The following is a 12,592-nucleotide window of genomic DNA, read 5'->3' as shown; positions in this document are numbered from 1 at the left end:
GAGCCGCGACGAGGTCAGCAGGGCTCCGGTGGTTGCTTCAGCGAGGTCGAGCCGCGACGAGGTCAGCAGGGCTCCGATGTTCCGTGAGGGTCTTCTTCTCAGCAAGAGGGAGCCGCGACGCAGTCAGCAGGGCTGGAGTTCTCAGTTCCAGGCAATGAGTCTTTCTCCGTAGGGTCAGCCGCGATCCGATCAGCAGGGCTCTGGACTCCAGGATACAACTACCGTCCTGGTTGTGGGCTGCCCCAGATATATGGCTGGAGCCCTTTGATGTCCGGACCCTCGCGCCTGGGGGGCCGGAGGGGCCGGGATGAGAGCGTCCAGACACCCAGCGGGGGGTGGAGCCATCGCCCAGGGAGGCCGGAGGGCGTTCGGGCCCAGGTGTCGGGGGCCGGCGGGAGGCCCCATCGAAACTCCCCTCCTCCGGGATCTGTTGAGTGGCCACTCGACCCCCTTGGGTCGGGTCTTGGCGCCTTGATGTTGGGGCTTCGCAGGGACCGAGGCCCGGGCGGGCCGCGTCGCGAAGGCTGGTGCGGGGAGCGGGATACAAGCTCGGGGGGCCCCGAAGGGTTGGGGTTGCCCCCGTTAGGTCTGGTAAGAGGTTTCGGGACCACGCCACGAGGCCGGGTCCAACAGTGCCCAATCAATTCAACTGCACAGGGCAGACTCACCGCAAACCTTGGTCCAATCACAATGGATTACCAGGACCATTCCCATCTCAAGCACATTTCCAAGGTTTTCAACATTAAGCATCTGTTGGTAAAGTGATCTAATGCTTCAGACCATGTAGGTGGATGACAGGAGTAGGAAATCTTTGACTCATTTGAGCTCAGCCAACTGATAACACTGATCAATGTATTGCTTCATGAGGTTTGGATGGATTCTATATTCTTCCTGTGTGAGATGGAGAATATAAAGTGGATACTTGCCATCCTCCGAAGAGGTTTGACACCTGCCTGGATGTAAATATAACAAACGAGACTCATGAAGGAGTCAAAGAAGCAAATTACGGACGAACATGAAAGACTCATAAAACAGACGAGTCAAAAAGAAAGCTCAAAAAAACTATCAATCTGATAGGAAATAAAGAGAATATGAAAGCCTGACAGGCCAAGCGGAAGACTAAGAAAGATTAGAATATGAAAACAAGGCTACCATAAAAGAAGAAAAAAAAGTAAGATGTTTTCTACTACACATTAGAGCACATGCACATCGAGCATCGCAGTAGCGTTTTACCTGTCGGGGCTGAAGGCCAGGAGGAATGTGGACCGCGGACTGTCGGGAAGCTCCACCTTCTGTAAAATATAAAGTTAAGAAAAAAAGCACATGTTGGAGTCTAGTTTTATTTCGATCCCACCACAACAGCTTTGACAAAGAACACCACAACCAAGTCCAGTGGCACAGCATATACTCATATTACTCTTATAATATTATGGAGACGCCAACATGACCTGTCCCAGTGAACAAGAGAAGCTCCACAAGAGGAGATGGGATAACCTATTCCACTACCTCAAACATTTCCCCTGTCAAGAGTGCTGACCATCAATGTTAATACCATCTTATTTAAACAAAGACAATTCAAGCAGTGTAGTGCCATCCTTACCTGCTCTGCAGATAATCTCAGAGGGTCAGCATATGTAGACAGTGTTTGTAATAAAGAGCAGGCTCTGTGCTGTAGACACACTTGCATATTTCTACAGAGCGCTCCCTTAAATAGGTGCTTCAAGCTAGACACGAATCCTTACTGTGCTACGGCCAGCATGGCTTCAGCTGTTACATATCTACCTGCTTTAACCCCACTGTTCAACCAAGGAACTGAGCTGGGCTATTGCCCTCATAAACAGCTTCCTATAATCCCTAATAAGCCTAGCCAGACAGAGATTCCCAAACTCACGGATAACTGTGTTAGTCGATCTTCAATACCAGCAGGTACGATGAAGGAAAAACGACAGGATCCAGGCAAGGGGCTGTGCACAGAGATGTGCTTGGTGTGTTCAGCGGGATCATATGAAAGATCATGTTGAGGCAATAAAAATATTGAGCACTGCAGGGCTATTATTCAGTTAATGGTTGAAGGTTTTATTGCAACAGGGTTTCGTAAACAGAAGATAGGTCCACTTCCCTAGGTATCACTACCACATCACTAGATTGGTAATCTTCCTATCACAAGCCGCCTATGTCTGTCTCCTATTCATCTTCAAACTCCTCACCTACCAGTCCCTGTCACCCTGCTCTGCCTGTGAGATTACCGTCCCCGCCCATCGTCTTCACTGTGACAATACACAAATCTTTTCCTACACATCATTCACCCTCTCACTCCAGAAAAAAACTGTCTTACAGCTATATTAGCCAAATCTTCATTCACTGATCTTTAAAGTCTCTACGACCACATTTCCTTCCTAGCAATCTTACTCTGTGCATACTGTCCACTTTCTTATTCCACCTCCATCCCAATGCTCAGCCACTATCTCCACATTTAGACCCAAACTCTTGGCATCCCGCCCACGTGCTCCTACCCTCTTCGCACGGCTCAATGAAATGGCATGCCTGAGGAATTATGCACCAACACCTGCTCCCTCCCATGCCAGATCATGTTTCTCTGTTCATAATATGTCTATATTCATCTGTACACACAGGATGATGGACAAAATGTTGCACATTGGCAAAACATTCACCCCCAGTGACGGATGTGGGTTTAATCCATTGTTATTTTTCTCACCACACCACCCCAGTTCAGACATGGCCATATGCAAATCAGTCTTGACCCTGTGCCTCATGGGAACAGTCCAGCACGAACTGCCAAGCCATGCCTTCCCTGGACCGGAAACAAGCATCCTAGGACCGGTTTCGGGGTTTCACCCCTCTTCAGCCAGGATAGTTTGACTCCAGTGGCGTAGTGAGCACGGGACACACGTCTGGGCATACCCTTCCCACATAGGGCGAACATCAAAACACACAAGATGATGGACGGAATGTTGCACATTGGCAAAACATTCACCCCCAGTCACAGATCTGGGTTTAATCCATCGTTATTTTGCTCACCACGCCACCCCAGTTCAGACATGGCCATATGCAAATCAGTCTTGACCCTGTGCCAGTTCTTTTTGCATTTGTCACCCCGAGTGGGACGGGTATGCTCAGACGTGAGTCCCGTGCTATCCATGCCACTGGAATCAAGCTATCCTGGCTGAAGAGGGGTGAAACCCCGAAACCGCTCCTAGGATGCTGGTTTCCAGTCCAGGGAGGACCTGGCAGTTCGGGCTGGACTGTTCCCATGGGGCACAGGGTCAAGACTGATTTGCATATGGCTGGGTCCAAACTGGAATGGCATGGTGAGCAAAAAAAATGATGGATTTAGGCCCAGATCTCTGTACTGGGGTGAATGTATGACATTGTTCTGCATTCTGTCCATCAACAGTTCTTTTTATATTCATCTGAGGCTTTCTTGATGCTGCATAACAGATATTTATTGTTACCCAACTCCACAATTCTCCTTAAATTGTTGTGCTATGTTGCGTAGATTTATATGGCGCAGCTTAACACCTGAGAGGGTATCCAGGTATTAGAACATGAAAGCCCAGATTTGAACCCAACACCATAGTACCAAACACAGATCCCTCCAGAAGGTGCACTCGTCATCAGGTCTTCAAATAATTTGGCATGGTGCAAGCTGACCGGTTTTTAGGAAGGAGGGGGGCAAGTGTAAAGTGCGCTGAACAAGCTGCCACTGCCAATAGATACGCCTGGGCTCAGTACATTGATTTTGAGACTCATTACCTTGTTGCACAGCTTCTATAGGTCTTGCAGGGGCTAATATTCCTCAGTTGCCACTAAGGTGCCTCACTACATTTCAACAGATAGTTGTTTCACAAACACAATGACCTGCTCTGCGGAATGACTAAAGTGAACTGATGAGGGTTCCGGTATATTTAGGGATTTCACTGACATTAGTGAATAAATTGGAATTCCAGTGGCAGTGCTTATTGTGTAAAATAGGTAAGTAAATAAATATATTACACTTACAAAGAACAATTTTACCCTGGATATAACAACTCTGTCTCGGAATCAGCCTGAGTCGGGACTTGCCTATAGGCATACTGTGCTCCAGAAGAACCCTTACTAATCAAGGGAACAACTTAAATTGCAGTGTGTAGGCCCTGTGAAGATGCTCGCCAGGCTACGCCGCCTTTGTGTACTCATTCGACCTTCACTATCAGATGAGGAGAGCGCTCTGGCTACACTCGAGAGCAACAGAACAGACTCTCCGTTATGAGCCACACCAGTCGATGGCAATGGTTTTGTTTTACAACAATGTTCACAGGCGGGCAATGTGGGCAGATGAAGGGATATGAGAAGAAAGGCGGAGAAAGCTGGTGCAAAGGGGGGAATCGTCATCTTTGCCACTCCCCTGAAATCCACAACAGGGCGTTGTCCTATTTTAGGTCTTGTTACGGTCTTGTTTGTAAAAAGGCTTTCCGTCGGCTTAGAGCCCACTCATTGCTTACCATTGGTTGGCTTCATTGTCACTCTCAGGCTTAGAGCCCACTCATTGCTTACCATTTATTGGCTTCATGGTCACTCTCACCTGCATGCTTTTTATTTCTTAGCTTACTTTTCAGGCTCTTCTTTTTTTTGGTTAGATACTCCATGAGATTGCATGCGTTTTACAGCTGAATTCCTTCTGTACTTTTCTCTTCGCCGCCACCTCACTCAACACTCGCCTATTTACTTCTAGCCTGCATTCTACGCTTTGAGCTCACACTCGTGTGCTTTTCTCCTCTACATTGCTTTCTTGCTCGTGTGCAGCTCCCTCGAGTGCTGCAACCTCCAGCCCTTTATTTTCTTTTATGCTGAGGACTAGGCAGCACATTTCAGCTAGCCTACATGTCTTAAAAGGGCTTTTAAGCTACTTTGACTTTTGACTATGCTGTATAGCAAGTTTAAAAGGCACTGGCAAGGCAGATCGGATTCAAAGTGGGCCCCTATTGGCTTTGCCAATACTAATTTAATTGTGAAAATAAGCAACGGCACCCACCCTATAATAATAAAATGTTCCAGTTCCTACAAAAATAAGTATTGTTGGGCACCACCAGCACAAATTAAGCACTGCCCCGATTCTCACATATGCATCCTTAAAAAAGGTGGCTAAATCAAGTGGAGGGATGTGAGATGACCGAACCCATCAACTATTGGGTACTACATTGTTTGTCCCTGGAGGTACCAAGAAACGGGTTACACACAAACTGAGACATAAGGGAAACAACTAGACACCACTTAAGAGGCTACAGGTGAAATGGGCACGGATCTAGATGAGGAGTTATCAAACAGGAATGGTTGGCAGTGCTGGGCTACACAGTTAAAGTTTTAAACAAGCATTGAAAATGCAACAGGTAGCGCCTTTGGTTAAGTTAAAGCCATTTGCTTTGCTAATGGTATTGTATAGCAAAGCAAATGACTTAATAAAAGGCGAGACCTATTGCATTTTTAATGCTTGTTTAACTAGGCCAACTCTCAGCGAGTACACCCAAAACTAGAAAACTCGAGTTTTTAAACAAATGAGCATTAAAGATAAATCCTTAAGGAGGGATGCTAAGGGTAGTTTTTGAGGACAGTTAGAGTGACGATGCCCCAAATCGCTGTCCAGAAAAGGGTAATTTTCTATGACTATATTCCTCATTCAGATTCTTCGTCTGTTCGAGGAAGACAGTACTAAAGCACATTACAAAGGCCCAGCTTAATTTGGAAAAATGACACCATTCCACACAGCTCTGAGCTCAACTGAAAGGAACTACAGAAACTCAGCAGGCAGAGACAGACCAAACGTTTAGCTCCAGTTTTGAGCTATATAATCAACTAGGTTAACTTTAAATCCCCTTCTCCCTCATTCCTCCACCTACGCTTACACTGCACTGAAGTTACTACACAGACTTGAGACGTTTTACTATTTAAATAGGTAGCAGAAATGGGCCAGGGTCCAAAACAAAGTAATTTAGAAATGCATCAAAATATCCATACATAACTAATCTGTTGCTACAACAGCATATAAAGGCTATTCCAGTCACATAGATAGCAATCTTATATTTCTGAAAGTCAAGTGAGAATTCCATATATATATATATATATATATTATATATATATATGACAATCATGTTATATGAAGATATACACACTTGTGGAACTGTAGGGCCCAGAAAAAATGGTAGAACCCTGGAATGAAAAGGATTGACTATTCCTAACAGTACCATCAATGTGTAATAATTGATTCTGAATAATTAATAGACTGTCCCTGTATAAAAATTGAGATGCAGAGACTTAACTGCATTGCGTTTTAAGAAATTGATTTTGAGATGTAAAACAATTGTAAACAGTGGACATTGTTTAGATGAGTTGTTCTTAAACAAAAGATGTTCTGATAACTTTATAAAAATAAAATACATGGAACAAATATTAAGAAATGCAGTTGAGATTTTTTAGAGACCGTTCCCTTCTGTATGGGGGCACAGCCCAACTTCTCCATGGTAAATTATTGCACATTGGGGAAAAATTTAATTTAATGCCTAAAAACCGGACTTTGCAATCTAGACACTGGGGTTATGACCGGAACTTCACCTTTTGCCCCACAAAAATGGTTTGATTCTCGAAAATTATCATCACCCTGTGCCTAATATACTTCTATACATAATGTTGTCTAGTATATTATTGATGTAAGATGCTCCTGACCCTTCGCCTCAATTCAGTTATCCGGTGCCCACTGTAGCAACATTTCAATTGTGTTGCGGGTCTTACTAAGGTTAAGGTTCTCCTTTGATCTCTGTTCTTGCTGTACGTATACGAATCCCAGTAACTGATTTGTAAATTGTTTAATAAATAGCGGCTATGAATACTACTAATGTTGGGTTTATAACTGATGTATTGAAATTATTTATTTTTCATTTAGGTTTACTTTTATTTAAGTTTTCATTGCATCTTTTATGTATTTAATCAATAAGAGTTCCTTATCAGCACAGATGACAGGCGTTCAGCAGACCAAAACAATCTGCTCAGTACCAAGCAATAGGACCTAGAAATCTAGGAGGAAAGGTGAGGGTGCATCTACTGCTGCACGCTTTTCATGTACTTCATATGGTGCAATCACTTTGGGCTGGTCTACCAAACCAAAGATTGTTATAACAACACAAAATAGACAGCTAGAGGGTAAACAGACCTCAAGGGTATCTGAGATTACCTAGACACAAAGAAACGCCACTGCCCACATGACCAGGACCCAGTTTTACTTCCTTTGTTAATATTGCCATCAAGTGAAGATGATGGAAACTGGGGCTGCGGCGGGCTCCATGAGCTTGGTTTCTTAGTCTCCTACAGATACATGCACCTTTAAAATGCTCGAGATCTTTCTTATGTTATCGGACATGAAAATTGATCAGGGACAAGGATCTGGGCCACAGGAAGCTGGTGGCGAATAATTAGCTAATCAAGCAGAGTAAATATGTGAATATGGAAATGAAGCCATACACGTGTTGCATGCCTAGCTTGTTTTGTAGCAAGAGCTATGTTTGTCCATGCGGTTATCTTTTCTGTAACAGCAAGCCTATCACCCAACCTGCTTTGTCCCATGTACCACTTCCGTGTGCTTTTGTACAGCATGCCCGAACAAAGTTTTACTTGCCGGTTCGGTTCAAAAATATTTATATGGGTACGGCAGATACATTTTTTTCATCCAGAATCTTCCAATGACAAATAGTTACCCCTCCTTTCAATTTGCTAGCTAACTTTGGTACAAACTCAGTTAAAGACTGAGTAGGGAAGTTTTTTAACGAAAGAACAGTGAGATAAGAAAAAAAACTCGTCAGGTCTTTGTTGATTTAAAGTTGTTATATACGAAATATTGTGAGAGGCAATTCACCATAGCGGTAGGATGCAACAGCAAGGTCTAGGCACTGTAAAACAATTATAGCTAGCACACAATAGTTTGGAGGTTAAAACCACACTGGTCTAAGAATGGATTTGGGGATGTCGACAGTTTGATAAACAAAACAATTTTGACATACACAATCACATAAACTTTACAGGGCAAGGGCCATCAACCTCCACGACTGGCCAATTATGCACATATGACACGTGGCCTACGCCTGTGGCCTGGTCTCTTGTGTAATCCCACTCACTGAAATCAGGGTGCTGTCTCTTTAAGAAGATGAACTTGTTTCACCTTTCACAGGTCCCCTTCCTTCACTGCTCCCCCTCGAAGGAAAAGCTTTCCATAGTCCTTTTCCAACGCGCACCCTACCTAAAACCACTCCAAAAAGATATTTAGGACTACCTCTTCTGTAGGTCCCCGCTACCTTCGCTTGTCTCTCCGAAGTTCTCTATGAAAATTGCGCCACGCCTCGTTTCTCTGTCGAAGGTTTATTGGTGGAACGTGTTGCAGGCAGTGTGGCTATTGGTGACGATTATCCCAGCTCAGCCAACAATTAGTAGGAGGTCAAAGCTCTGATTGGTGGCGGGATGTGCCAGGTAACAAGTTGGGTGGAGTGATTGGGAGAAGGTTCTCACAGCCCGGCCGGCTGCCGGAAAAGAAAGTGAAAGGGTACCCGAGTAGGCATTGTTTATGGCAGTAGGAGGGGGCAGGACAGTGGTGATAACGGCTGCACTGTGGCACAAGGGGTTGTATAGTGCCAGGACCAAAAGAGGCAGTATTTAGGGAAACACAGAAGTACAGCGGCCACGCAAGCATGATAGAAATTGTTTCGTTTGAAATTGGACTTTTGGGTAGCAGGTGTGACTCAGGGGTTTATTTCTGGGACTGACTCCCAATTTAAGTGTTAACAGACTCTCTCTTGTGGCGCTGAGGGGAAGTACTTTGGATGGCAGGAACAGTAGTACTTTCTGTGTACACACTATGGCAATGAAGTACGCCATTTCCCAGCAAAAACAGGGACACCACGCACGTCTTTAATTATGCGCACCGGGCAGCCGCAGGAACCAGCGGCTAGAGGAGTCACCTGATCCAGCCCTCCCCCCCCCCATTTAACTACAAAAACACTTGCAAAGCCTCCCCCACCATTGCCCAGTGCCACAACCAAAGCCCCCCCTTTACCTCCGTGCACCACGACTTCCGCAAGTACACCACAGCTAAATCCCTGCACTCCAGCTGTTCAGCATCTCCGCTGCCCAGTATTGCTGCGAGGCTCCTACACGATGACTGCTGCTTGCAAAAGACGACGACCCCAACGTCCCGTAGACTCGCCGACCCGATGAAGCTCCCGACGGTGATCTCTTGCCACAAAAGAGACCACTTGCTAAAAAGTAATCCTGAACTCAGAAGACTCACATCTTCGTCTAGGGAGCCCCTGGTAACCCCGTTCGTTGTCAGCCGGATACAGAACAGCTCGCAGCGCCAATTATCAGGAACATTCCCTTGTGTACAGGTTCTGACAAATAAAATCTAAGCGCATGCGCTAAAGTAGGTGATACTTGCGCAGACAGCTTCAGTTTCGTATTCCGCCTACCGTAAAGACGGAGACTAATTAAGCCTGACAAGACGGCCATGATGGAATGGGAAACGACCAATATACATATAATTAAAAATATGTTACTCAAGAAAAACAGAGACATGCTTCAGTAAGCTGAATGGCCGCAATACGCCCATTTTGTACACTTTCAAAACCAATTCCGAAACCACGGGTCTCAAACGCTGACTTCCAGTAAGCGTCTCTGTCCTCTATCGTTCTGTATCACGTCTGTTCGCGCGGTGGCCCTGGAGAACAAGCACGGTCCGCGTCGCAAAACGATGTCTTGTCTTTATGGGGCCAGGCGGTTGAAACACATGGCCCCATAAAGATAAGAAAACTTTTACGACGCAAGGAAGGCAGACGAGCCCGTCCAAATGGGACGGCTCTAAAAGCCGAACAAAAACGTCACTACCAACTCTTTTCCAATGGCTGGCCACCGTTTAGCATAAACAGTGACGCCAGCCAATGGAAAAGAGGGGCGGGGATTAATGCCCTTTACACAAAATACCCAAAATCATTAAATCTCGCCAGCGAGACTGCGCATGTGCGCAGCCTATGCAAGGCGAGATCTAAAAACGCTAGTTTTCAGCTTATACAACTTAACAACATACATGAAACTTTCCTAACTCCGAGATGCCTGCACTCCACAAGATAGTCCCTAGTGTCAAACATACTTGTCACACATGTAGGGCTGTAGAAGCCATGTTACTTCATACTGTTCAGGCATGTCCACAACTCTAATATTCTGGAAAGTCATGGCAGATCAATTAGCAGTCGAAGATGTGCCTGTTGGGGTTAATGTCTCGGTGAGAGGTCAAGTTTAAGGATGTAGATATGGCACTTCAAGCAATGGACTTGATGGACTGGCTTTGCCTATAAATACCCACCATTGCTTCACAGGAATCACAATTGCTAGAGAGGGAAACAGCAGGTATCAAAACATCAGATGTTGCAAGGCATGAGGGACAGCAGGACAACAGCTGTTGCAAACTTTGCACCACTATTCTATGGAAGCAACTCTGATTTCAGACACAATAAATGGCACTGTACAGACAGTCCTAACATGGTAGAGACCCCTGTGATTATTACATGATGTTTCCTTTGAGCACCATATCTACAGCACCCAACAAACCTCGCCATTATAACAGTGAAATAAAAAAAATTCTACAATATGCACTAAGTCTCTACAATTGGCTGATGTAAACTGTTTATTAAAGCGGGAATGTCCTATTCATATGACTAACAAGGATTGATTTTCATTATTTATCATGTTGATACTTGATAAATTCTGGAAACTGCTCAAACTATTATATAGCCTCGTAAGGAGATCAATACTCATTGTTTACATGAAATTGAATGATTCATTAAAAAAAACTCATCTGGGTCGAGAATGGAGGCAGACCACTTTACCTTGCCCTCCCATTTCATCCAGCGGGTTTTGTCCTCTACCAGGGCTTGTAGAAGTCTCTGAGCTCCCATGGCCTGGATCCCACGCTCCCTCCCAGACAGGATCCGGACGGCGTTCTTCTCACGAACAATCTTCATGGCTCTGGTACCACCTCAACCTCACGATCCAGCAAGAGGACAGCTGCAGGCCAGAGCCTATTGGTCACATCCAGGCCTTGAGATGTTGTCAACATTTACACCTAACCCAGGGAAAAAACAAAGAGTGAGCAAGACAATCACTGTCACAGCTGATCCTTCTATAGACATTGGGAAGCACCTGCCACGAAGACATCCATTACGATTTTAATCATAAAAAGTTCAGAATTAGGAAGTTTCTTGACCCAGTCACCAGCGTATGTTTATCAATGCAGGGCATTGGTGTTCGAGAGGACAACAAGCCAGCACTGACCTTTGAAAGGTTACTCGTCTGCAACAAGGTTGTGATTGTTGTCATAGACTGCAATGAAAGTCAGCCTGTATCAGGTGAGAGAAGGCTTCTCGCTGTCACCAAGAGATGAATCCAATATAATGCTGACGACTACAACAAGAGTCCTCTCACATCACACTTGTAGAGGCAGTTATAAAGACTTATGTAGTTCGAAGGGAAAACCCAACCGCTAGATACTGAACCTTCTAAACATCTCTACAGCTTCTTTAATCCACCGTCATCTCCAAGAACACTCCCTACTTAACACGCATGTTCACAGCGCCTCTCAGAAAACTCTTTCTCACTAGGATAGGAGCAAGGGATGAGTCACTTTGCAAATTGCCACTGAGGATAAGTTCATTGGGGATATGTTTTGGAATGCTAAACAGACTTCTTTTTCAAGAAACCTCACCTGGAAAGCATTTGTCACAGCAGGGAGATTGGCACCCTCGTTTGGAAAGAAAAAGATGTTTTAAATCATCTGCGGGACGTCAGATTGGCATGACAGTGATTGAAAACGTACAGTAAGTACAACTTCGCTAAAGCAGGAATCCCTAGGACAACGGGTGTAAGCTTTTGTTTGACAGTGGCAGTGTGAGGAGCTGATAACAAGTACAATGTTTTGTTCAAAGACCCCTAAAAAAGTTGGAACTAAAGGCTGTTGGAGAGGACCTGAAATGAAGCCGAGAGCACTTCAGGGTCTTCAAGACACCCTGTTTTCTGGGAGGAAATTAAATTCCGACTGGGAACAACTGTTAGGATTTGGTGTCCTGTAAAGAATAAACAAACTCCAGCAGTAACTCTGGAGCCGCACGCCAGCACTGCACAACTAAATCAGGTCGCTATACTACAATCCCAGTACATTCAGCGGTCTGAAGACCAGAGTACAATGTGAATGGCACAGTAGTTCTAGCACTGCCTTCTGCAAGCTGAATGCAGCAGAGCTAGTGCCAAAGCTCACTGCCTAAGTACCCTAAAGATCCACCACTTACTAACAAGCTTGGGCACCTATTGGTTCACGCTGCTGCCAAGCCACGCAAGGGGCTACCAGTTCAATATCCCCTCCTACCACCTGGTGAGGCCACCCTGAAGCTCATGCAAGCAGCCCTATGCCCAAGACATATTGTTTGGAGTCAAGGACAAGTTTTCATGTGCATTTTGTCTTTGGGATAAGTAAGCCGAACCCCCTTTGGCTGCCAGTTTACAGAACCAC

The 12,592-nt window shown here is 45.1% G+C and overlaps 1 protein-coding gene across 2 annotated transcripts in view; it reads right to left on the bottom strand.

Annotated features, from left to right (window-relative positions):
• AMBRA1 (autophagy and beclin 1 regulator 1) overlaps positions 1–12,592 on the bottom strand; it is a 764,496-nt gene that overhangs the window by 737,518 nt on the left and 14,386 nt on the right. For both annotated transcript variants that reach the window (XM_085646678.1, XM_085646680.1), the window contains exons 2-3: positions 10,917–11,152; positions 1,234–1,292 (exon numbers count right to left, since the gene is read on the bottom strand). In XM_085646678.1, the coding sequence (XP_085502804.1) occupies positions 1,234–1,292; positions 10,917–11,051 (194 nt within the window). In that variant the 5' untranslated portion in view covers positions 11,052–11,152. The remainder of the gene's footprint in view (positions 1–1,233; positions 1,293–10,916; positions 11,153–12,592) is intronic.

This window comes from Triturus cristatus, chromosome 3_1, assembly GCF_964204655.1.
Source record: "Triturus cristatus chromosome 3_1, aTriCri1.1, whole genome shotgun sequence".
In the NCBI taxonomy this organism is placed as follows: Eukaryota; Metazoa; Chordata; class Amphibia; order Caudata; family Salamandridae; genus Triturus; species Triturus cristatus.
The sequence above is the reverse complement of the archived record's forward strand: the minus strand, read 5'-3'. Positions and strand labels throughout refer to the sequence as shown.